At 39.8% G+C, this 26,675-nt stretch overlaps 2 protein-coding genes across 2 annotated transcripts; both read right to left on the reverse strand.

Annotated features, from left to right (window-relative positions):
• Window positions 1–4,195: 4,195 nt before the first annotated feature.
• LOC113704737 (uncharacterized) lies at window positions 4,196–5,079 on the reverse strand. The gene is made up of 3 exons (XM_027226610.1): window positions 4,915–5,079; window positions 4,418–4,815; window positions 4,196–4,325 (listed from the first exon to the last, which is right to left on the reverse strand). The coding sequence occupies exons 1-3, from the start codon at window positions 5,077–5,079 to the stop codon at window positions 4,196–4,198; spliced, it is 693 nt and encodes a 230-aa protein (XP_027082411.1).
• Window positions 5,080–23,504: 18,425 nt separating this feature from the next.
• On the reverse strand, window positions 23,505–26,174 carry LOC140012753 (uncharacterized). Its single transcript, XM_072061049.1, has 7 exons — window positions 25,960–26,174; window positions 25,649–25,881; window positions 25,281–25,522; window positions 24,751–24,984; window positions 24,549–24,646; window positions 24,283–24,413; window positions 23,505–23,980 (listed from the first exon to the last, which is right to left on the reverse strand). The coding sequence occupies exons 1-7, from the start codon at window positions 26,172–26,174 to the stop codon at window positions 23,505–23,507; spliced, it is 1,629 nt and encodes a 542-aa protein (XP_071917150.1).
• Between the last annotated feature and the right edge of the window lie 501 nt (window positions 26,175–26,675).

The raw sequence follows: 26,675 nt of genomic DNA on the forward strand, positions 1-26,675 counted from the left end.
AAGTTAATGAGATTTTTCAAGCTTGATGGTGCATCCAATGACTTTGCAAGTCTATTATGTTACTAGTTATTACCTTTTTCTAGCTTATTGTTTAAATTTAAAGAGATGGAGTGGCGAGTGGATTTTTCAAGCCATGTAATGCGATTTTGGATTGAAATTGATATCATACATGTTGCAATTAAGTTTGAGAATTGGTAAAATAGGGTATTAGCTTGAATTTGGAAATTCTTGGCAGGGTGTTTTATCCTTTTTCAAGAGGAAACTCTGCCGAAATTTTTTCAAATTACTTCTCATCATTTTTCACATGTATTTCCAAGGAGTTAGATTGTTTCTGATATCAAATAATCTTGTTTTTTATATAGGCACGATGGTTCGCACAAGAAGGGCTATTATTCGTACACCTTCGCCGTTTTCGAGTGAAGAACACACACCTTCCTTGCATGAGGAGTCACCAGTGGAGGACTCCCCTTCACCTCAGTCCCCACCTTGTTCTCGCCGGAAGACCGCGTCTACTAGCCGCGAAGAGCCTCTTCCAGACTATGATACCACGCGATTCACCTCACTCGAGAATCAACAGTGGTATGAGGCCGGTTTGGACAATGAGATCATTGTTGAAAAACATTTGGCACCGGAGGTGGATGACCACTATAAGATCTCCATGGCATTCAAGCGACTCGGATCGGAGAATATACTACAGTTGCCCAAGCATTACTATCCCAATCTGATCCGGGAGTTCTGCGCCAATGTAGAAAACAGACAGAATCACAATGGCAACCTCATCGTTTCCTGGGTTCGAGGCAAGAGAGTGGCTCTCAATCGGGATACAGTGAGAAAATTTGTCAAACTCAAAGACGCAAGGCACGTGATCTTTGGCAGGTGGGAAAAGCGGTAGCATGCCTAAAGGGTCAATATAAGGAGCGAGAAAGTTCGAAAAAACTCACCGTATATGCCGACTCCTTCGAGCCTAGGTACCACTTGATATTCTATTTTTTCGCCTTCAATGTGGTACCAAAAAGAAGTGGAAAACGGGAGCTCCGCAACAGTGACCTCTACTTCCTAGATAAGATGATGCATGGTTTGGGTGGGCAGCTAACTGGTATTCCACTACCTAGCATCATCATCAGCTACATGCGGACCACCGCTCGCATGAGGGTCGGCGAAACTTGCTTTGGGTTCCCTCGACTGCTATCCCTCATTTTTGAGAAGTTCAAAATTCCTCTTAGAACCGAGCGAGCTATCATCACTAGGTCTGTCGAGGAGGTCAGTGCCTCGATACTCAAAGATTTGAGTATCCTTACGGATTTTGGAGCTGCTCTGGTTCGGGATACTGGAGAAGCATCGACTTCCGCTCAGCCTCCACCTCACACTGAACCACAAGCTGAAACTCAAGAGACGGAGGCACAACAGACTCTTCCTCCTCCCATTCCGCAACCACCTCTTCCACCGCTCTCCAAGTGGCAAGAGCTCCTCAATGCCATTTGCTGTATGGAGACACGAGTCGTCGAGCGCATTGACCAGACGGAGCAGGTGATGACAGAGCGACTCGACAGACATGATCGCCGTCTTCGTGCGATCGAGAATCATTTTCATATCCGCCGGTCACCTATTCCGCCGTCTCACCATGAGGAGGGTAATATTGGTACATCACATGGTCCTCATGGAGTTGAGTAGGCCGTAGACCCTCGTTCCGAGCAGCTATGAAGATCTTCATTTTCATTGTTTCTTTATTTTTCTTTTACTGTGTTACGTTAAAATTTGTAGTTTTCCTTTCGATTTCGATCATCTTGTGCTACTTATGTTTTTTCGTACTTTTGGTTTCATTTTGCACAGAATTTGGATGATCGTGAGGATTAATGGCTTCAAATTGAATCACCACTTATTTTGAGGGAAGTTTCAGTTTTTATTACCTTCCTTACAATGAGGACATTGTTAAATTTAAGTGTGGGGGAGGGATTACTTTATCTTATGGATGATTGTATCTTGAAATGCATGATTTTAGTTGTCTATGACTTAAAAATATTGGAATTATATTTGAAAATATTGTCATGAGGTTAATTTTCTTGAAATTGAGATTGTTGGCAGGGAGTTTTGTCCATTTTTATGGGGAAAATCTGTCAAAATTTTTCTAAAATATTTTTCAATATTTCAATTTAATGGTCAAAATGTTCAATTTTAAGTACCTAATTCTTCCATTGAATAAGATATTATATGTATTTTGGGAAGGTTTAGTCCTCATTTTGCCTGAAATTAGTCATTATGCAATTAGGATTTTTACATTTTAGAAAGCATATTCGGTTAAATAAGAAAAATTATGCTTAGAATTTTGCATGTGTAATGATATTTCTCATTTTTACTTAATTTTATAAGTAAGTAATTGATATAGTCAAGACAAGACCAGTTCTTCCTTTAATTATACTTAGAGGGAAAAGAAAATTTCAAAAAAAAAGAGAAAAAAATATATACATATATATATTGATATTATTTTTCTACTTCAATGATTCACATACTAAGTAACCGGGAGTTGGCATTTACAAATATCGACATTCGCGTAAAAAGGTATTGAAATTAAGAGTATGTTTAACAATTTGAATAAGTGAAATGTTGAGTAACCGGAAATTTTCGCCTAAAAGTGTTGATTTTCGCGTAAAAAGGCGTTTTCACTATTTAAGTAAAATGAAGTGTGAATAAATCCCTCTCAACTGTTAAGTTTTAATGGTCATGGGATGAGGAAAGCCATAGAATTAACTATGTGATTTACTTATTTGTGAAATTAGAATAGAATGAGAGATTGAGTTGAATTTGTTGAAATTAAAGCTTAATTATTTTTATTTAATTGAATATTATGAGTATTTAGTGTAATTTGAGTAATGGCACAATGATTGGTTTCTAAGTTTTGAGGAATTAAATTTGACAAATGTATATATATTGTTTTATCTCTTGAATCATTGTGGTAAGTTATGTGTGAAATTGCTTGAGGGCAAACAGTGATTCAAGTATGGGGGAATTTGATAAGTGAATATTTAACGTGCATTTTGTAAAAGTTTAGCATGAACTTTTGGTATGTTTTGAGAAGATTAAAGCTATATTTGAACTCTTTTGGTGATAATTGCTTATATATTGGTTAAATGTTAAAAACTTGATAAATAGCAGGCTTGATGCCAGGGGTTGAAGAAGCGCACATGCAGGCTTGATGCCAGGGATTGAAGCGTGCGGGCTCGCGCTGGGGACGTTGCTAGGTGGGCTGGCGTGCGCACGGGGGTCGCGCGCTGTGGGCGCTGATGCCGCTGACTTGCTGCTGGGTCGTGCGTAGAGGACGCGCGAGCTGCATGCGCTTTGGATCGCGGGAACGGGGTCGCACGCTAGGTTGCACAACTGCTGGGTCGAGCGATGGGCGAGCTGAAGACGCGCGCAGCTCACGAGCGGGCAGCCGGGTTGATGCGCAGCAGGGGCGTTTGCGTGGCCTGCTGACTGCGCGATGTGAGCGCTGGTGGCGCATCTTGACGGGACGGCGCACGTATCAAGTGTGAAGCGACGGCGGCGCCAATGGCGGACAGCGATGGATATTGAAGCGGCGATTGAGAGTGAAGGAGAGTGAGGCGGCAGACAGGGACGAAGGCGACGGCGAACCTTGGCTATGGCGTGGTGCGGCGGCAGGCAAGGTGAAAGGAAAGAAGAAGAAGAAGAAAGAAAGAAAAAGAAGAAGAAGAAAGAAAGAAAAAGAAGAAAAAGAAAGAAGAAGAGAAGTAGGTCAATCATGGGGTGGTTTTTTTTCAAGGGCAATTTCATCTTTTCACGCTTTTTTTTTTAACAAAGAACCCCTGTACTAGGCGTGGGCATGCCTAACTAACTACTAGTCTTCTGACCATCTATCGAAATTTTTTTATTCTTAAGCGTGACCACCTGGCGTGGACACGCCTAACTGCTATAGAGTCTTCTAACCGCGGACGTGAATTTTTGTTTCCTTAACTATTTTGGAGTCTTCTGACAGTCGCCTTCAAACTTCCTTTTCTAGGCGTGACCATTTAGTGTGGGTACGTCTAACTGCCATCTTTCTGCCACGAAACAATAAACTATTAATTGATACCAACACTTAATAAAAACTCCAAAAACATACGAAAACTAAAACAAATAACCTTGGGTTGCCTCCCAAGTAGCGTCTTTCTTTAACATCTTTGGTTAGACATGGTCGGAACCCTCAAGTAAGATAAATTGGATCTTTGAGGTGTATGAGTTTGATTTCCTCAATAGAGAATCCTTCATAATAAGGTTTGAGACGATGGCCGTTCACCACAAAATTCTTCCCGTCTTTAAACTTTGGATCTCCACTGCACCATAATGAAACATATTAGAAATGACAAATGGACCAATACAATGAGAACGCAACTTACCAAAAAAAAGTTTAAGTCTCGAGTGGTACAAGAGAACTTTTTGCCCCACTACAAATGATTTCCTTAAGACTTGTTGATCATGAAAGATTTTGCTCTTCTCCTTATAAATAGTGGCATTCTCGTATGTCTCATTCTTAATTTCTTTCAATTCTTGTAATTGCAATTTTCTCTGGACCCCTGCTTCTATAAGGTTAAAGTTGTACTGGTTTACCGCCCAGAACGCCTTGTGTTCAAACTTCACAGGAAGATGACAAGCCTTACCGAAGACTAGTCTGTACGGGAACATCCCAATCGGCGTCTTATACGCGGTGCGATACGTCCATAGTGCATCTTCTAATTTCAACCTCCAATCCTTTCTATTGGGGCGCACCATCTTCTCCAATATTGATTTGACCTCCCTGTTCAACACTTCGGCTTGACCATTTGTCTGCGGGTGATACGGTGTGGACACTTTATGGAGTATGCTGTATTTTCGAAACGGGGCAATAATAGTCTTATTACAAAAATGTGTTCCTCTATCACTTACCACAGCTCTCGGCATCCCAAAACGGACTAAAATGTCAGATTTTAGAAACTCTGCAACTACTCTAGAATCGTTAGTACGGGTGGCTTTGGCTTCCACCCATTTAAAGACATAATCAACCGCAAGTAAGATGTATAGGAAACCAAAAGACGAGAGAAAAGGACCCATGAAATCTATCCCCCAAACATAAAAAATTTTAACAAACAACATTGGGGGTTTGAAACATTTGGTCCCTACGAAAAATATTTCCTACTCTTTGACACTTATCAAAAGATTTGCAAAACAAATAAGAATCTTTAAAAAGGATGGGCCAATAAAAGTTACTCTCCAACACCTTGCGAGCTGTTCGCTGTAGACAATGGGATTTTAATTAATTCTTAAAGTTACCATTGGTCTATAAATTATTTTTATGGCTTATTCTTATTCAATTGGATATTGCCATATGGCATGTATACTTAGAAAGATTGGTTATTAAATAGTCAATTATATTTTGCCACGTGTCAAGATGAGGTGTTCCAAATCAATTCAAATTGCAGGGAAATCTCCACCAACCAAATCATATCATATCACATGTCTATTGGATAAATACCTAAATATTTATTTCTTATTGAAAAGATAATATTTAGAGTTGTTTAGTCCATGTATATTTCTTATATACTGCAATCGTTTATCCAGTCAAACGGCGCCACGTCACGTGTCCCCACGAGTTTGGTCAATCGAGAAATTACTTATCTCTTTATTGATAAATATAAAATGAAGAGATAATATTTGACTGGCACAGTCCTAATATAACTGCGCGTCTTGCAAGACAAGTAAAGTGATACACAAGTTTTCAACCTCTATCTCTTGCTACAGTTATAAATAGGAGTCTTTCAACCAAATCAAGGACATACACAGAGACACCAAGAGGCATCTCATACGCTCAAAGCATTGAAGCTCCAAACTACGAAGGTCCAGATCTTCAACCTCTTCAAGTCTCCCATATATCAAGACTTGAGTTTTCGAATATCTTCTAAAATTTTTCAAATCTTCTATATCAAGATTTGAAGGAATCGGTGATGGATCCAAGAACAAGCTGCGAAGCCCTTGGATTGGCGTTCGAGGAGGAGAATCGAGGAAAACTCTCTACGAGTTCGAGAAAACCCCAAAGATTGTACTCACATATTTTTCTTAAATTTATATATCACATATTTATCGTGTATATTTTTTGTTTCTGCTGATTTGAAATTTTATAGCGTACAAATATTTGGCATGTCCGGTGAGACCATCTCTGTCTTCTATCTCTTCTCCTCGAATATTCAACTACATATATCACCAATGGCACCAAAGAACAACAAGTTCATGACTGCTCATTCTAACGCTACTAATGTCAAACCTATTCAGGAAACTGCACATGTTGCCACTAATACTCGCGCTATTGGTCCTGTGACAAGTAGTATGACGAGAACTTCCACCCAAAGTAGCATGGAAGCTCCATCGGCGCCAACTCCCGTCTTCGATTCAACATCACCAATGAGCTATTCTTCCACGATGGGAATCCAAGACGTCCCTGTCTCAATTGAGAAGGCTCTTGCCATGCTCGAATTTGGATCTGAATCCAAATTTTCTAAGCATGATGATGATTCATCAAGCACTGGATCAACCCCTTCACATGAAACTCTTTAATCAAGATTTTCTATTGAAGATTCTGCTGCTTTTTCTGCTGTAATGCCTGCTATGATGACAAACACTTTAAATCTTGAAGAACAAGTTTCGAACATGTCCAAAATGATGGAAATCATGATGAAACACATCAAGGACCAAGATGCTCTTATCGCTCAACTACTCACTCAAAAAGATCACGCTCATGAAGGAAGCCATGCGAACCCTAAGGAGCACCAAGAGCATGAAAGTTTCAACAGTTCGATGGGAAAGATAATCCAAAACAACATGTTGCCCATTTTGTCGAAACCTGCAATAATGCTGGAACCTATGGTGTGACGGCCCCACCTCCCCCTAGGGCGTACCAAAGGGTTTGGCGGACCGCCTGCCCAGCTCTCGCCGGGACTCACTCAAGCACTACAGTCCTCAAATAAATTACAAGATAAAACTCAAATATACATCTTACTAGTCAACTAAAACAAGTACAAGTTCACTCGTCTATAATCGAAACACTAAACACCTTCCCGAGCGATCCCCGCGTCGGCCCCCTGCTAAGGAAAACAAAAGGAAAGGGGTAATCTATATGCTTAGTAAGTAAACAGGGGCAAAAGCGTAAATCTCACGTAACAACAGTTACTCAGTAAGAGTAAAGCAAAAGCAGAAAAATAACATCACATAATAAGGATACGGGTGGCTCCAAAGCGAATTCATGTGTCATGTATGATCTCCTGCCGACACTCCGTCGACCACAAATAATGGTCCGTAGAACTCCACTTGTTCTCCCACCGTACACCTTATCACCCTCTCTGGCCAGTCACCTCACAAACTTGCCCGGGCGAACGAAATCACAAACTTGAGCTTGAGTCACAAGCTCGGGTCACAAACTTGGTCCACATAATCGGTGAACCGGATTCACAAACTTGGTGACCTCAATCCAGGTTGGACTGACTTCGACCAAGTCCTAACCGGCTCGAATAGTCCATCTAGGTATTGAGATCGGGCCCCAAACTCACAAACTTCACAAACTTCACAAAATTTCTCAAAAGTCACCCCGAGCCACAAGCTCAAGGGTTTTAGTTCCGAAATTGCTCATATACACAAGCCATGTACAAATATATGCGTAAGTTAGGGTTTAGATCGAGTGCGATAAAGTACACCCTCACCTAGGTACCCTCTTCATATATATCGAAACACATAAGCAACTAACACACAAGAGCGGCCTGAATACTTACTCAACGAACAAGGATAACAAAAGGACAAAATTCACGTCGCGAAAAGTAGCTAGTAGGCCCTACCGGCTCCACCTAACTCACCACCGTCTGAAATAGAAGATTGTGTTACAATATATCACAAACGGCTACTAACATACTTAAAACAAGCAAAACGGCAAAAGCCGACACACTCAAGTACGAAAACGGCAAAATTGGCACATGCAAGTGCGCGGAACGGCAAAAGGAAACGGCCAAATCTGCCATTTTAAATCGTTTTGATCAAAGATTAGGCTAGAAATGTCGGATCAAAGTGAGAAAGATACCGTTTCGAAGCTATGAGAAAGAGCTACAAATCTCATGAAGACACTTTAATCTAGATCTGAATGGAAGCAGGTCGAAATTGTGGAAAACAGTACCAGAAATTTACGTCTTAGGGTGACGAACAGGGTTGTTCGCTGGACCATAACTCCCAGCTCACAAATCAAAATCAGGAAATTCCAAAGGCATTAGAAAGATGAGACATAAAGCTAAAACTTTGATGTTTTGGCCAAGACCTGAATCCACTCATAACAGAACGAAATTTGAGTGTCAAAGTACCCGTCAGAACTGTCCACATACAAAGCAGTTCTGACGATCAATATTATTTTGGTCATAACAGGAGCTACGGAACTCGGATTTCGACGTACTTTATACCGTTTTGAAGTTGAGACCAAGATCTAAATTGCTTATGAAGGGATCAGCACCCAGTTCATACGGGATCAAAACGGAAAAATGCACGGTCAGAGGCTAACTTCAAAACGCAGCACAAACTAATGTCAAAAATAGGCCTGAGTGTTTTGTCTATAACTCAGGATACACTAATCCGTTTGACCTAAAATTTTACAGGAATATTCAGGACTTAAGGGGCTACAATGTTGAAGAAGACCACTCAATCTCGTTTCGAGTGTAACTAGGTCAAAAATGTAATATACTACACCAAAACCGCAATAACAGATTCACAAAACGCATTCTGGCGTAAACATCATAAAACAGGCTACCGAAGTTCAAATCAAGTAATTCCAAAGCCATACGAAAGCTAAGATACAGGGCTATATTTCATCAGAAGACCTCAACAATCAAATCCGAAGCATTCCAACCCAAAATAACCAATTACAGTCGCAGTTCTCAGGTTCGGGTAGAAACAGGACAGCAAGGGTAATTTCAACTTTTCTCATGCTACGCTACTCCGATTGACCTGAAATTTTGTAGGCACTTCTAAAATGTCATTCCCTACAACTTTCATGTTTTAAGCCAAGGCCAATTCGGCCTCTAACATAGGGCTACAAAATCGGACAGAAAGGGGAACAAATTTTCCAGATTCTGGAATTTTTGGTCTTCAATGAAACTTTCTCAAATTTCTTGTTCCAATCACTACCAAAGCCCCTTATATAACCTTATATACAACATATACTAACTATACAACAAGTTTAGGCAGAAAATTATTAAACCCTAACTTGCATATCTCATCCAATAATCATCACAACTACTTGCGCATCTTGAAATCAAGCCAAAACTTAAGCTAAATAACATCTTAAAGCAAGATTTAAAAGATCAAGGACCATGATCAGATTTAGTACCTCAAAAACAAAGCTTGGAAGAGTGATACTCCACTTCCTTTGAAAATTTCTAGTTCCTCTAGCTTCCCAACTCACAATTAGCACTTTAACCGGTTTGGAAATTTGATTTGTCACTTGGATTGCTAAGATTCAAGAAGAAGAAAGTTGTTCTTGTTCTCTCTTTTCTCTCTCTCTTTGGTCGGCTATGGAGCAGAAATAATGAAGGGAAAGTGCAGAAAATTGGTTTAAGAAGGTTAGTTACTCACTTGGCCAAGAAACTCTAGGATGGCGACAAGTGTCGCCACCTCCACCTTTCATTTTTCTCTTTCTTTCCTTGCTATTTCTAGCCTCTAATTTTCGGTCAAACAAGCTGACAATTAAGAGGATATTTTACTCAAATATCAATAAACTTGTATGGTAAGAAAGTGGTGGTCAATTGGTGCGTTGAATCGGTAGTGCGCGGGACCCGCCGATTCGCGCCGTTTTTCTTAAAAACACACGTACTAGGGTTTTTACTTCCCATTCACTAACTTTATATCATTGCTCCTAATCACATATTATTTCCCACTTAAAAGTCACTTTTAATCACCAAATTTGATCCTTGCTCCATACCGAAAATTCATCCGGCGGAAAATTGTGAAAACCCTAATTTGCTCCAATCTTGAAAACGAAGAGTGAAGCCCTACTTTCTAGGTTTATCTGCACTTATTGTGGAATAATTGGGTAGGAGGCTTTAATAAATAATAATTTTCAAATAAAAGGCATTTTTGAGGAAAAACATAAGAAATTTGCGGGTCCTCACATATGGCGACCTGCTAGTCAAACAGTTTGTCCGATCCTTGAAAGGCAACGCGTTTGATTGGTACACTGATCTCACTCCGGGGTCTATCGACAGTTGGGAACAGCTAGAGCAAGAATTCTTGAATCGCTTCTACAGTACTAGAAGAACTGTCAGTATGCTGGAGTTGACTAACACTCGCCAATGGAAGGATGAACCTATGGTCAACTACATTGATAGGTAGAGAAGTCTAAGTCTCAACTACAAGGACAGACTATCTAAACCCTCTGCCATAGAAATGTGCATCCGAGAAATGCATTGGAGCTTAAATTACATTCTACAGGGTATACGTCCAAATACATTTGAAAAATTAGTTACTCGTACTCATGATATGGAGTTAAGTATCGAAGGTAATGCAACTGATGGGCTTCCTATTCAAGCTCCGTGAGTGCAGCCGCCTCGTCAAAGCAATAAAAGACAAGAAAACAAAAAAGAGGGCAAACTTCCTTCAAAACTCAGTAATAAGGAGTCAATGGTAATAAACACAATCCCCATGAAAATTGCTACCAAAGTGAGCCGAAAGGTCATTGAGAAGTTGGATTCCTCCCAAAATAGGTCAGTAAGAAGACCTACTTTAAAAGAGATGCAAGAAAAAGAGTACCCTTTCCTTGAGTCTAACTTACAAAGGATGTTTGATGATCTTTTCAAGAAGAAACTTCTTGAACTTCCCTACATGAAGCGCCTAGAAGAAGCCAGTCAAGTCAATGATCCAAATTATTGTTATCATCATCGCTTGATTGGCCACCTTCTCACTAAATATTTTGTCTTTAAAGACAAAATTATGGAATTGGTCCGTCATGGGAAAATCCTTCTCGAGGAAGATAAAGCATCGGCAATCCAAGTAACAATAATGTTTGGGTCTGTGTGTTGTTCGATGAAAGTTTATCCATATCAAGCAGTGCTTTGTCTAAGGAGCTTGAAAAATCCTCAATTGAAGACGTTATTGAAGATGACAACGAAGGATGGACTTTAGTCACTCGAAAGAGGACTTGCAAACCAAAAATAAAGAAGTACATATTTTTGAAAAGCATTCGTTCGACAAAGCCTAAAGTGGCAATGAAACAACGAAATGCAATAAAGAAACAAAAAGGAGTGGCCACAACGCCAATTCCTTCAGATTTTCAGCTCTTTCAAGAGATTCGACAGCCCGTGACACTGAGAGAATTTATACCCAATGGGTATTTAAGTGACGATACTGATAATTCCACTTCTTGTAATGTCGTCAAAGCTGAAAATCCTCAAATCACATAAATTGGCACTAAATTTGAGGAAAAACTTAAAATCGATGATAAACCACCAGTGAATTGTGCAACGACTATCATTTTTTTTTATGACGATTTAACTATTGAGTTCAAGACCCACAATCGACCTTTGTTTGTTAGTGCGCATGTCCGAGAACAGAAGATGAATCGGATATTCATTGATGGGGGATCTGCTGTCAATATTATGTCCGTACGTGCTATGAAAGAACTAGGAATCTCAAGCGATGAACTCTCCCAGAGCCGTCTCATGATCCAAGGATTTAACCAAGGGGGACAAAGAGCAATTGGTCTCATAAGGCTTGAATTGTTCATTGGTGAGTTGTCTTTAAGTGCGTTATTTCATATCATTGAAGCCAAAACCTCTTATAATATGCTCTTGGGACGACCCTGGATTCACGAGAATGAAATTATACCGTCTACTCTACATCAATGTTTCAAATATTATCGAGACGGTATAGTTAAGAAGGTTGTTACCGATGATAAACCTTTCACTGAGATCGAGGCTCACTTTGCCGATGCCAAATTTTACCTTCAGAAAGAAGCAAAAAGAAAAAAATCAGTAAAGGAAGAAAGTCAAAATTCCAAAATACCCATTTTGTGGTATATTTCAAGATCAAAGAGAGGAGAAGGCCAGTTTTCTTTTATCAAGAATGATACATTAAATATTCCGCTCACCAAAATAGAGCCTGTTAAAAGTGAGAAAGCGAGCTTGTAAGGATTTGTTCGTCCCAAAAAAGAACCGGCAGTAGAACACTACTCACTACCAACTAATCGGATTCAAAAAGATTTTGATCCAAACGCATATAGACTTATTGCTAAGGCCGGTTATGACCCAAATGAGAAGCATGCATTGGGCAAACTCCCTCTTGAGGTGACTGGCGAGAAAACTTATGGATTAACACATACACAGAGAATATTGAAAGAAAAAGGCTATAATGTTGAAAATTCATCGATGGGTCTTGGTTATCAACCGCCTTCTCCAGTGCGTATAATGATCAAAAGAGCAAATTCTAACTATGTGAACGAAGAAATGGAGGTCACAAGTTGAAAGAGATCTGTGTTCGATAAGTTGGGAAATAAGTTAAAGGGTACTTCTGTGTTTGACAGACTTGGCCTGCAGCCGAAAAATTTAAAACCGCCCGTCTATGAAAGATTAGGCAGTAAAAAACAAGAGTATCAAGTTGTCAAGGAAGAAAGTCTTACTCCAATAAAAAAGAACGGACCAAGAAAGTGAGTCTCGAATTTCTTCATGCACTATGGAGACTTATTCAATGTAAGAATTGAAACCATTTTTTAAGAACAAGGTCAAGAAAGTATGCCTTCCTGTCATCATATTACGATCAGTGATTCCGAAAAAAAAGAATAAGATGCGAATGACGCTCCCCCTGAACTTGAACAAGGGGTAAAAAATACAGTCGATGTGCTAAAGGAGATTAACCTTGGCACAAGCGACGATCCTCGCCCAATTTACATAAGCTCTTGTATGACTCTTGAAGAAGAGAAAGAGTATGTTGATTTGCTGCTCGAATTCAGGGACGTCTTTGCCTGGAATTACTCAGAAATGCATGGTTTGGATCCAAGGATCGCCGTTCATAATTTGTCTGTCAAGCGATGAATAAAACCTGTCAAGCAAGCTCAAAGGCGCTTTCTACCCGAATTGATTCCTCTGATAGAAAATGAGATAAATAGATTGATTGAAACTGGGTTCATACGGGAAGTGAAATATCCAACTGGATTTCAAGCATTGTCCCTGTGAAGAAGAAGAATGGGCAAATCCGAATTTGTGTTAATTTTCGAGACTTAAATGAGGCTTGCCCCAAAGATGATTTTTCGCTCCCCATCACAGAATTGACTGTAGATGCTACAACCGGGCATGAAACACTATCTTTTCTCGATGGATCGTCTGGCTACAATCAAATATGCATGCCGCCCGAGAATGAGGAACTCACTGCCTTTCACACCCGCAAGAAAATTTATTGCTATAAAATGATGCCGTTTGGCTTGAAAAATGCTGGAACAACATATCAAAGGGTAATGCAAAGAATTTTTGATGATATGCTCCATAGGGATGTGGAGTGCTACGTTGATGACCTTGTGGTGAAATCAAAGAAGCGAGAGGATCATATTCAAGACCTTCAAAGAGTTTTTCAACGCCTTCGGAAATACCAACTGAAAATGAATCCTTTGAAGTACGCATTCGAAGTCACTTCTGGCAAGTTTCTCGATTTCATCGTTCATCAACGGAGAATAGTGGTCGATTGATCTAAAATTGATGCCATTGTGAACATGCCTGAACCGCGAAATATTCATGAATTGAAGAGCTTTCAAGGGAAGTTGGCATATATCCGGAGGTTTATCTCTAATTTGGTCGGACGATGCCAACCCTTTAGTCGACTGATGAAGAAAGGGGTGCCCTTCGAATGGGATGAATAGTGTAGGAATGCTTTTACAAGTATCAAAATGCACCTCATAAATCCCCCAGTGTTAGCTGCGTCCATTCCAGGAAAACCATTGATTCTCTATATTTTCGCTCAAGAACGGTCAGTTGGGGCCTTACTTGCTCAAGAAAACGATGAAGGTAAGGAGAATGCACTGTATTACTTGAGTCGGATGATGACATCTAATGAGTTGAATTACTCACCCATCAAGAAATTGTGTTTGGCACTTATATTTGTCATTCAGAAGTTGAAACATTATTTTCAAACACACACTATTCGACTCATATCTAAGTCTAATTTCATTAAATATGTCATAGCAAAACCTGTACTATCTGATCGGCTCATGAGATGGTACTTCCAGTTTCAACAATTTGAAATTATTTATGTACCTGCGAAGGCTGTCAAAGGACAAATATTGGCAGACTTTGTAGCCGATCATCCTATACCTGCCGAGTGGGAGTTGACTGATGAACTCCCCGATGAAAAAGTGTTTATGGTCGAATTCCCGTGGTCGATATATTTCGATGAAGTCGCGCACTGTGATGGAGCTGGTGCAGGAGTTATCTTTTATACTCCTGAATCAGATATATTGCCATACTCTCTTACTTTAACACGTCGGTGTTCAAACAATGTGGCCGAATATCAGGTATTGATTCTCGGTCTGGAAACGGCCGTAGACATGAAGCAGTTACATCTTAGGGTCTATGGTGATTCCAAATTAGTGGTAAATCAACTTCTTGGTATTTATGATGTCAAAAAACCTGAATTGATCCCATATTATAAGTATATAAGACAACTCATAGAATATTTAGATAATGTCACTATAGAACATATCCCTAGGAATTTCAACCAACAAGCTGACTCTTTGGCAAGGTTGACGTCCATGATCACTCTACCTTCTTATCAAAATCAAATTTCAATATGTCAAAATTGGGTCATATCTCCGATGTTTGATGAAGAAGATGATGGTGAGGAAAAAAATAATTATCATATTTTTGTCCATGAGATCGAAAAGGAGGATTGGCGTCACCTCATCATTGATTATCTTAATCATGGAAAGTTATCAGAAGATCTCAAGAAAATGGTTGATATACATCGTCGAGCGCCACATTTCATTTACTACAAAGGGACGCTTTATCGAAAATCATTCGATGGGGTATTTCTACGATGTCTTGGAGAAGATGAAACCATGCAAGCAATGGAGCAAGCTCATTCTGGGGTATGTGGTGCTCACCAATCTGGCCCAAAATTATACTTCCGCATTAAGAGAATGAGATACTACTGGCCAACGATGGTAAAAAACTGTATCAATTTTGCTAGAAGATGTCAAACTTGTCAATTTCATGGCAATTTCATCTGTCAACCTCCTGAACCATTGCATCCAACTGTGGCTTCTTGGCCGTTCGATACTTGGGGTTTGGATATAGTTGGACCGCTCCCAAAATCTTCTGGAGGATACATTTTCATTTTGGCGGCAACGGATTATTCCTCAAAGTGGGTCGAAGCGGTTCCACTAAAAGAGGTCAAAAAGGAGAATGTAGTTGATTTTATTCGCTCGCACATCATTTATCAATATGGGGTCCCACATTATATCATCACCGATAATGGCAAGTCTTTTTGCAATGTAGCAATGAACAAATTTTGCGAAAAGTTTAATTTCAAATAATACAATTCGTCCATGTACTACGCTGCCGCAAATGGACTCGCTGAAACATTCAACAAGATCTTATGTAATCTGTTGAAGAAAATCATGGATAAATCGAAAAGGGATTGGTAACTTCGAATTGGAGAAGCACTTTGGGCATACATAACTACTTTTCGAACTCCCATACAAGCAACCCCATACGCGCTTGTTTACGGTGTTGAAACTGTTCTTCCACTTGAGTGTCAAATACCTTCGCTAAGTATTGCGAGTCAAGAAGGGTTCAGTGAAGAAGATAATGTTCGTCTTCGCCTTGAGGAGTTAGAAGCACTCGACGAAAAGAGATTGAAAGTTCAACAACGAATTGAGTGCTATCAAACCCGCCTTTCAAAAGCATTTAATAAGCATGTCCGGCCACGCTCTTTCAAGATTGGAGAGTTAGTACTCGCTGTTCGGAGACCGATCATTCTCACTTATAGCAGACAAAGAAAGTTTACTCCTAAATGAGATGGTCCTGGCCCGCATGAGTTAAAACTATGGATGGCGACCACAGTAGTGTAGTATGTGGTTAAACTGCTGAAACACTCCATCAAGTCTAAGGTGATAAATAAATAGATACTCCTGATCCGCATGGGGTTAAAATGTGAACGGCAGGAACTACGTGTGACTTGATTCTCTTGTTGGGATACGTAGGCAGTTTGGAGGGTAACTTCTAAGTTCAGTTACACCTCCTAAATCAAACCCTTTTTCCTTGCAAAAAAAAAGTCTCTTCTTTTTCTTTGAAGATAAAATGCTAAATTTAGAAGTTCTTTTTTTTTAAAAAAAATTAAAAAAATAAGAGATAAGAAATGAAAAGCATTTTATTCATAAAAAAATTCATTACAGGAAAAAAAAGAAGGAAAAAAAAGAAAAAAAATTCAGAAAAAAAACATGGTGAAAAGTCTAAATGTCAAATTTGTAATCCACTACAGCTATTTTGCATGATTCAAGTGCAGATTTCATGTTTTCAAGTTCTTTCACTGCGTCATCAGTCAAGATGCTGGTACTTTCAATAGAAAAAAGCTCATCATGTGCCCGAGTTATTTCAGTCTGGATCTCTTTGAAAGTTTCATGCTTTTGATCGATAGTTGAGCTGATTTCCAGACCTTGTTTCTCCAAATTGATAAGTTCCTGTTGCAAAACTTCCTTTCTGTCTTCAATAGACTGCAACTTTTCTTCAAGACTTTGCAGATGACGAGTTAGTTCTTTTTCATTCGCCTTAACTCACCCGAGTTGGGCGATCGCTTTGGAAAGGAGTTCTGCATGTGTTTCTTTACTCATCTTTTTTCATGACGAAGATGCCAAAACATCATATGCATTCGCTTTGGCAAACAATTCTATCAAGAAGTCCTTTAAAGAGAGACCATTGGTAGGATCCGTTCTTGTGATTTCTGTAATGATTTCTTCTGCACACTCTTTTAAAGAAGAGATCTGCTCAATAGGAGTGTCAAGAATCTATCCGCGAAAATTTATCCACAAACTTTGCAAGTATTTCATTCGATGCGTTTGGATCAATTTTTGCCCGTGAAATTCTGAAACCAGTGCTGGTTTAGGTCTCTTTCGGATCTCGTGCGAACCAGTTAACTCCTTCTTACGCAATGACGAAGTACCTCCGTTGGGGTCAAATTGTTTGGGAGTACTGATAGCTATTTCGTTACTTTTGTTGTTTGGAATTATATCATCAGCTTCGAGTTCAAGTGGAGAATTGTTACCAACATTTTCTTGACGGAATTCAAGAAACAAGGGTTGAAAAGAAAAAAAGTTACAAAAAAAAGGAAAAAAATAGCGAGATGATTACTTTAAGTGGCGACACTCCAACCGACGGTGGTGTAAAGGAAACCTCCTCCAAATCAGAAGATGTTCTCTTCTTTGATCGGTTCCAGTGACTGTCTTGACTACTACTACCGCTCGCCAACGAATGGGGTCCTCCTTGGGTAGATCCGATGTCCCGAACTTGAATCCCTTCCTTTTCTATAGTCTCGATAGAATCACGATCGTCCACCGTTTCAATTTCGACAACTTCTTCTGTGCGGGTCACCGATAAGAATTTTGAAACTTTGGGCGGCGTCTTCTTTACTGGAATCACTGGTTGCGCCTCTTTGATGGCTTGTCGATAATCCTTGGAAGACTTATTTTTTGTGACAATATTTTTCGAGGGACTGCTAATAATTTTGTTCTTCTGCAAGGTGGATGAGGTAAGACCCGTTACAATCTCTATAGCTCCATTATGATGCACTAACTCGTTGACGGAGGTAACCTTACCCTTGTTCGATGATTGCTGAGGAATCTTAACGGTGAATTTAAAGGAAGTTGAAGAGACACTATTTGACCGAGTCGACCACCAGGCGTCATAGTCTTTTCTGATCAATGGATGCTTCCTGTGCGTGGGTATAGCCATCCGAGATCGCGTCTGCATACGAACTGAGGAATCCCATAGTTGAATAGTCTCATCCAAAGTATAAGTATGAGTGATCTCTTTCAAGTTGTTGGGAATGTCCTGATAGAAGCCGAATTGTCTGCTAAATCTGTAAGGATTATATTTTTCAATAATGAAAGTATTGTCCTTACGTAGAGTTAAATGGCAAGAGCGTTGACTAATGAAGTAGCTCGTAAGTCTTGATGATAAGGATCCATCGTCGATCAACACATTTTCTTCATTCTTAGTCCAACACAATTTGGGAAGTATCAAAAGATTCATTTCTTTGAAGATTTCCTCAGCTTCTAATCGGCCATAAAATATTGTCATTTTCTTACCACTAAATCTTGTCATGCGCCCGTGGTGGCTACTCACTTGATTGTTTTCATAATATACATCGAAATATTGGCCAATCCAAGCATAGAAGTAATAGATTGGAAAAGTTACCCCACATTCTCTAAGATTAGGGGCGTGGACGATCTCCCTCAACCCATGATATATGCTTGCAAGAACGGGAATTGCAAGACAAAATCTTTTCCCTGTGACCATTAAGCATGCAACTTTGAAGACACTTAGGCGAATACGATCGACCTTTTTGCTTGGCAAAAGGAACTTGCAAATTCAACACGCTATGAATGCCGCAATATAGGTTTCCTTTCTTAAGAGCCCTGGGATATCCAGTGTGTCGAAAGGGACGTTGAAGTCCTTCGTATCAACAAGGTTGTATGGCTCTACGCTTCCAGAAGGGTTGTAAGTCATTTTCAGTTTAGATGTGGTCTTTCTTCTATTTGCCCTACTCGGAGGAGCTCTATACCTAGCCTCTCCTTTGAACCAGAAGTGAATCCAGTCTTTCATCCATACCCCTTGGTCATTCGTCCAAATGTGGTAGTAGGCGAAAAAGAAGTGCCTGCAACTCTCAGGGAGAAGTGGCTTCCCTTCTTTGTCACGAGTGAGAAGCTCCTGTGCCGAAGGATCAACTTCATCAAAGAACGAGCCATCAATTGAAAGGCCACCAAGTGGATAAAGATCCCAAAACGTGATGGACAACTCCCCAACGGGCGTATGAAGTGTATTTGTCGAGGGACACCAATATTTGAAGAAAGCTCGCAAGATATTTTCACAGCGGTCGTAGGAGTATCTCGACATGTAGACAGCTTCAAATACGCCAGTACGTGTGAGTACCTCTTTATACCTTCCGAGAACGTCCTCGACCCATTCCCAATAATGAGAAGTGAAGCACGCCTCGCCAAAGAAGGACGAAGGGATTTTTCATGTAGTTTTGTCAACGGAAGCGTGAATTTGGCTATTTCTGGATCTCCATTGTGAAGTGACGAGTTTAATACAACCACTTCTTCTTCTCTCGATGTAGTGGAGAAAGTCGAGGGTGACACCACTTTCTTAGTCCACTTGCTAGTCCAACCTTCGAGATGAAAGCATCCTTCAAGGAGGATGAAAGACTCAGCAAATGAGCAGATTGCTGGTTTATGAACATGTAGTGACAAGCTCTTTAATTGAGATCCACCTCGTTCGTCCGTCAATGAAATATGTGGCAATAGCGTGACGTAGTCCTTAATTTGCATATTTGCTGAAATTTTGTAAAAAAAAGTATTAGATGATGAAGGGAACGTCTTACAGAATTTTGGGAATTAAATTACCTAATTGGTGTCTTTCTTCAAATCCCTGAAATTGTTTCAACCTCTTTTTCAGGCACGAGGTGGGTTATCTACAGGGGAAAAAGTTGGTAAAGTTGAGATATTGATATGGACTGGTGTAAAAAGAAAAAAAACAATTAATGTCGGAGTTCTAGCAAAAATAAGGAAAAAAAATTGCTCAAATATCATATTTGGTATCATCCTAATAGATGAGCAAAAAAAAAAAAAAGAGAGAGAAAGGGCTCAAATATCATATTTTGGTATTGTCCTAATAGATGAATCAAATGGCCAGGCTATCTTGTGATGCGAGCCGATGCAATGCTACAAGTTTAAAACTCACTACAAGTATACATATGAATTACAAGTGCCAATCACATTCGAGACATCAAGGATGCATCAAAATAAACGCACAAAATTTATTGCCGAGGTTCCTTTTAGCAATTAAGTACTGGAAAGTAAAATCTTAGGTGTCAAATAAACAGTATCGGTAGGATGTGAATAGTGGGTGGCACCAATTTGGTAGAATCAATCGTCAAATATTCCTACTCTAAAGCATGATTGTTCATAGTGCATCACCGAGTATTCGCATTAAAACATGATTGACAGCCATAATACACTAATCAAGCCCTGCGGTGGGAAGCTTCGTAAAAACAAGGATGCATGTGATGCTTAGTATCTTGCAAAAAAAAAATGCAAAGGAAGAAAAGTATACGGAGCATGGTGTATGTACCTCCGAGTCAGCTAGTTCGCGAACTGTCTCGGCAAAAGTGGTGATTACCTTTCAAGAGGACAACAAAGTGGGGCAAACTAGTAGACAATGAGTAGCGGTAGCAGCAGATAAAGATGTAGCAGCGGCGACTCCTGGCAATAATCTTCGTGAATCACAACAAAAGGAAAGAAAATTTTTCTTTGAGCAAGTTCACGGCTTCAGACCTGAGAATTTATAGAACGAATCTCTACTACAAATTCGGGAGAAAGTTGAGTCCAAGTACAATTAGTTTCCTAGTCCGCTTCAATCGTTTAAGGAGTATCTCTGCTCTAAGGGTTCCTAGCAATTAATTCGTCTATCATGCTGGGAAGTGAATGCTAAGCTGGTCTCGGGAGCTTGCTTCTAGAAAAGACCAGTTTATTATGTCATACGGTAAGGCTTCAATTCATGTTGGCCTCGGAAGGAATTATTTTCACAACCAACTTCTATAGGCTGATTAATTCCTTGAAAAATTGTGTTGGGTTACTCTTCAAGCTTTGGCCTTATCACAAAAAAAAAGGAACTCAAACATTTAAGTTCATCAAGGATACAAATCCTGGAATTTCGACAAAGGGCTGACTGGTTCGGACCTTGAACCTTGTGAAGCGGTGGAATTCATGATTGATCAAGGAACAAGGTACTTGTCTTATAATTGGAGTTGGAAACTTTCTAGGCCGATGAAAAGGTGTTTGTATACAAGGTGCACACATGGCAAATGTTTGATTAATCACCTACGAGATGGAGTTCTATGTGAATCACCTATATGATTCCTAGTCGGATATTGAATCCTTTTGTGGTCGGCTTCTTACTTAAGTGCTTTACCTCACAAGAGTTATCTCCACAAAGCTTAGGAACTCAGGGAGAGTTGAGTTCTTCAACTCAAGGAATCCGTAAGACGAGCTCAAATTTGATTATAAGACCGACGTGAATCTGGCTTTGGGACTTTCCAGATTGGTTAATCAAGATTGGACTATGCGTATCCCACAGACTTCTAATGAATTTGAAACTCTACTTGGCTTCTGGTTCGGCTTGGGAATAATAAGCACATTGCTGGGACGGTGGATATGAGGCTAAAGAAAGTGAATTGATCTTTTAAAAATTGAAGCTCTTGCTCCTATGACATTCAAGCCAAGTGAAAAAAAAAAACCAAAACCAGTTCGTGAATGCTAAAAAAAAAAAAAAAAAATTTGGAGCGGATCTCAACAAATGTTAACACACTTTGTATTGGACTTCCATTCAAGTTTTCTGATTTGATTCGGCAACAAGGTTGTATAGCTCACCAAGAATGCAAATGGTAGCTTCGGGAGGTTGTCCGAACCTTGCAAGGGAAAGAATTCTTGTGTGCGTAAATCTCAAATTCCTACAAGTAAAAGGAGATTTATACGAGTCACCGACTTGAGAATATTGCATGGGATGGCTGACCTTGGGAATTGAAACCACCGAAATTTGCCTAATAGTGCATGCATAGCTGTGGACTTGAAGCTTTGGCATGATTTGCCTTGACCCTGAGGATTCATAGCACTATGATTTGCATGGATTAGTGGCGCCCCACATGGCCATCTTATGGCCAATTCAAAAGCCACGGCAATGCAAAGCTTTGAACAAAGTTAGTGAATTGATATTTGAATTGCAAAACTTTGAGTAAAGCCACGGTATCGCAAAGTTTTGAATAAAGTCCATGAATTGATATTTGAATTGCAAAGTTTTGAGTAAAGCCACGGCATTGAATGGACTTTACTTGAATTAATATTCCGACGGTGCTCAAATTAAAAAAAGGAAAATGCCGAAACTTGTCCGTTCAAATCTTGCTTCAGTCTTCAGCATTCGCGAACAAGTTTCGAGGGGGCATTTGTAGACAATGGGATTTTAATTAATTCTTAAAGTTACCATTGGTCTATAAATTATTTTTATGGCTTATTTTTATCCAATTGGATATTGCCATATGGCATGTACACTTGGAAAGATTGGTTATTAAATAGCCAATTATATTTTGCCACGTGTCAAGGTGAGGTATTCCAAATCAATTCAAATTGCAGGGATATCTCCACCAACCAAATCATATCATATCACATGTCTATTGGATAAATACCTAAATATTTATTTTTTATTAAAGAGATAATATTTAGAGTTATTTAGTCCATGTATATTTCTTATATACTGCAATAGCTTGTCCAGTCAAACGGCGCCATGTCACGTGTCCCCACGAGTTTGGCCAATCGAGAAATTACTTATCTCTTTATTGATAAATATAAAATGAAGAGATAATATTTGACTGGCACAGTCCTAATATGACTGCACGTCTTGCAAGACAAGTAAAGTGGTACACAGGTTTTCAACCTCTACTTCTTGCTACAACTATAAATAGGGGTCTCTCAACCAAATCAAGGACATACACAGAGACATCAAGAGACATCTCATACGCTCAAAGCATTAAAGCTCCAAGTTACAAAGGTCCGGATCTTCAATCTCTCTAAATCTCCCATATATCAAGACTTGAGTCTTCGAATATCTTTTAAAGTTCTTCAAATCTTCTATATCGAGATTTGAAGGAATCGGTGGTGGATCCAAGAACAAGCTGCGAAACCCTTGGATTGGCGTTCGAGGAGGAGAATCGAGGGAAACTCTCTACGAATTCGAGAAAACCCCAGAGATTGTACTCACATATTTTTCTTCAATTTATATATCACATGTTTGTTGTGTATATTTCTTGTTTCTACAGATTTAAAATTTTATCGCGTACATTCGCTTAGGCCCAAAATGCCCTCCACATGCAAACGAATGACAAAAATTTAAAATAGAGTGGAATTCACTTGCACTTACACACTTTCTTAGCACTTGATCCGAACATTATCTCCAAAGGTAGGGGTCATCCCAAATGTAGTATTTGGCATCACTTTTCAACTTGTCTCTCCTAACCTTTGGCCACCCTGCAGGCAATTGGTTAGTTACTAAGAAATTTACGATGTCAGCATACCAAGGTGCAGACGAATCAACAGCAAGTAGCTGCTCCTCTGGAAATGTCTCTCTCAATGGCTACTCCTCCTTATGTGCAAACAATCAGTTCAAGTGATCAACAACCAAGTTCTCTACCCCATTTTTATCTTTAATCTCCTAGTTGAACTCTTGCAGGAGCAGGATCCATCTGATGAGCCTTGGTTTTGCATCCTTCTTAGTCATCAAGTACCTCAAGGCTGCATGATCAGAGAAAACTATTACTTTTGCACCTAATAAATAAGGTCTAAATTTTTCTAATGCAAAAATAACAGTTAGTAATTCTTTTTTTGTTGTAGAGTAGTTAAGCTGAGTTCCGTTCAACACCTTTGATGCATAGTAGATTGCATGTACCACCCTGCCAATTCTTTGCCCCAACACTGCTTCCACTGCGTAGTCGCTTGCGTCACACATAATTTCGAATGGGAGGCTCCGATTTGGGGTTTGAATGATGGGCGGTGATATCAATGACTCCTTCAATTTGTCAAATGCCGCCTTACACTCATTGGTGAAATCAAATGTCGTGTCCTTTTGCAGCAATTTGAACAAGGGTGCTCTAATTTTTGAAAAATCTTTGATGAATCTCCTATAGAACCCTGCATGACCCAAAAAGGAGTGCACTTTCCGTACACTTACGGGGTAAGGTAAAATAGAAATAAGGTTGACATTTGCTTTATCTACCTCTACTCTCCTAACCGACACTACATGTCCTAAAACAATACCATACTCATACCATAAAATGACATTTTTGCCAATTAAGGACGAAGTTTGTTTCTATGCATCTTTTCAAAATTAAAACTAAATTATTAAGGCATTCCTTAAAACTATTCCCATATACGCTAAAATCATCCATAAACATCTCAATAATCTTTTCTACATATTCGGAGAATATACTTACCATGTACCTTTGGAAGGTTGTTGGAGCATTGCAGAGGTTGAAAGGCATCCTCCGGTAGGCAAACGTACCAAACGGGCAGGTGAATGTAGTTTTCTCTTGATCCTCCGGTGCTATCGCGATCTGAAAATACCCTGAAAAATCATCAAGAAAACAGTAATAGACACGACCAGCCAACCTCTCTATCATCTGATCAATAAAAGGGAGAGGGAAGTGGTCATTTTTTGTCACAGCATTCAGTCACCAAGAGTCAATGCACTGACGCCAACCTGTGGGTTTTCTCACTGGGACCATCTCGCCCTCCTGGTTCTCTTCTATAGTTACTCCCGCCTTTTTCGGGACTACTTAAACTGGAATCACCCATGGACTGTCTGAAATGACGAACATGATTACCACTTCCAGGAGTTTTAGTATCTCCTTTTTAACTACCTCCATCATTAGTGAATTCAATCTCCGCTGCACCTGTCTTACCGGCTTTGCATCATCTTCAAGTCGTATCCGATGCATGCATAAGGATGGGTTAATTTCTTTGATGTCTGCTATGCTCCACCCAATCGCCTCCTTATAATCTCTAAGAAGACAAATCAGGTTGTTTTCTTGACTTGGTGACAGGTGTGCAGAAATTATCACCGATAGTGTCTCCTTGTCTCTGAGAAATGCATACTTTAAATGCTTTGGGAGAGACTTAAACTCCAACTCGGGTGCCTGTACAACATAAGACAACAATTTCGTCTAAATTTCTGGTACAAAGAGAGAAGTAAGCTCATACCTCGAAAAAATTGGTGGAAGCGAATGCAGAGCTTCAACCGCACGGTATAACTCATCATTTATTTCTATATCAAGCGCTGCTCCCAACTCAAGATGTTTGGCCAAAATCAGTACCAGTGCATCCTCCCCATCCAATTCAAACGTTTTTTGTACAAGGGGCTCAATAACACTCAAAGCAAAATAGAGTTAGCCTCATCCGGGTAATTCATCGCATAAAAAATATTAAAATTCACAATTTCTCCTTCAAATTTCATTGACAAAGTACCCTCATTCACATCTATTTTTGTCCTAACAGTGCTTAAAAATGGCCTACCTAACAAAATAGGGGACGGACTTAATGACCTTTCATCCCCCATGTCTAAGACATAGAAATCTGCAGGAAAGACTAACTCATTGACCTGTACCAAAACATCTTCAACTAACCTCTCTGAATAAGTGTTGGTACGGTCTGCTAGTTGGATTATAATACTTGTGCCTTTTAATGACCCAAGATTTAAAGAGGCATAAATAGTTTTAGGCATGACATTAACCGACTCCCCTAAATCCAACATCGCTTTCCTAATTGGGGTATCTCCTATTTTATATGGAACGGCGAACATACCTGGGTCTCCACACTTGGAAGGGAGTTTTCTTTGGAGTACAGCCGACACATTTTCTTCCACCGCCACTTTTTTGTCACCTCTTAACTTCCTTTTGTGAGTGCACAGATCCTTAAAAAATTTGGCGTACTTCGGTATCTGTTTGATTGCATCCAATAATGGGATATTGATCTCCACTTTTCGAAACACATCCAAAAGCTCTTTTTTCTTCTCTGCCTTCTTTGTCTTTTCCAACCTACAAGAAAAAGAAGGTAAAGTAGATTTAATAGGGGATGAAGGAGTGAATGTTACCTTAGGGTCTTCGCAAATGCACCTTTCCTCTTCAATCTCCTTTTCTATCTCCTCCTCATTTTTGCTTTTCAGATTTTCCACTTTAGGTCCCTCCACTTCCTTGCCACTCCTCAGTGTCATGGCACTTACATTCTTGGGATTTGCCTCGGGTTGCGATGGCAATTTTTCATAAATGTGGGACTCCATGCGATTAATGGCCGTTGCCATTTGGCTCATTCGAGTCTCCATATCTTTCATGCCTGCTCTGGTGTCCTACTGGAACTGAGTAGTGCTCGTGGTTAAGGATCTAGTTTCTTGTTGGAGTTGAGCAATATTCGTGATTAAGGATTTAGTTTCTTGCTGGAGATGAATAGTCGTCGTGGCCAGACTCTTGATAATATCCTTCAAAGAGCTTCCTAAATTGGAGGACGAGGGTTGAGGCTTTGGTTGCGACGGTTGCTAAAATCCTGGTGGGCGGTGTGAAAATGAATTCTGTGGCCTGTTCCCATAACTAAAATTGGGATGGTCTCTCCAATCCGGATTGTACGTGCTGGAATATGGGTCATACTGCCTGCGAAACGTAGGCACGCCTTCGGCCATGTTCACCTGTTCAGCCCCATCCTTTTGCAAAAGAGGACATGTGTCTGTACAGTGGTCCATGCTTGTGCAGATTTCACAGACCTTTGCTCTCTGCGTATTCCCCATGGCTAATTGCCAAACAAAAAACGTCAACTCCGACAGTTGCTGTTGAATGGATGA

This window comes from Coffea arabica, chromosome 8e (genome assembly GCF_036785885.1).
Source record: "Coffea arabica cultivar ET-39 chromosome 8e, Coffea Arabica ET-39 HiFi, whole genome shotgun sequence".
Taxonomy (NCBI): Eukaryota; Viridiplantae; Streptophyta; class Magnoliopsida; order Gentianales; family Rubiaceae; genus Coffea; species Coffea arabica.

Bases quoted from the DNA above. Each gene is read 5' to 3' on its own strand.
- LOC140012753 (XM_072061049.1), bottom strand. From the start codon at position 26,174: ATGAAAGATATGGAGACTCGAATGAGCCAAATGGCAACGGCCATTAAT. The intron at 24,985-25,280 runs GTGAATTTTAAT...TATGTTGTACAG, and splicing joins TGAAATTTGAAGGAGAAATT to GCACCCGAGTTGGAGTTTAA. The intron at 24,414-24,548 runs GTTGGCGTCAGT...ATGATTTTTCAG, and splicing joins CCCAGTGAGAAAACCCACAG to GGTATTTTCAGATCGCGATA.
- LOC113704737 (XM_027226610.1), bottom strand. From the start codon at position 5,079: ATGGGTCCTTTTCTCTCGTCTTTTGGTTTCCTATACATCTTACTTGCG. The intron at 4,816-4,914 runs GTAAGTGATAGA...TATCACCCGCAG, and splicing joins TTGGGATGCCGAGAGCTGTG to ACAAATGGTCAAGCCGAAGT. The intron at 4,326-4,417 runs GTACCACTCGAG...ATTATGGTGCAG, and splicing joins GTGGGGCAAAAAGTTCTCTT to TGGAGATCCAAAGTTTAAAG.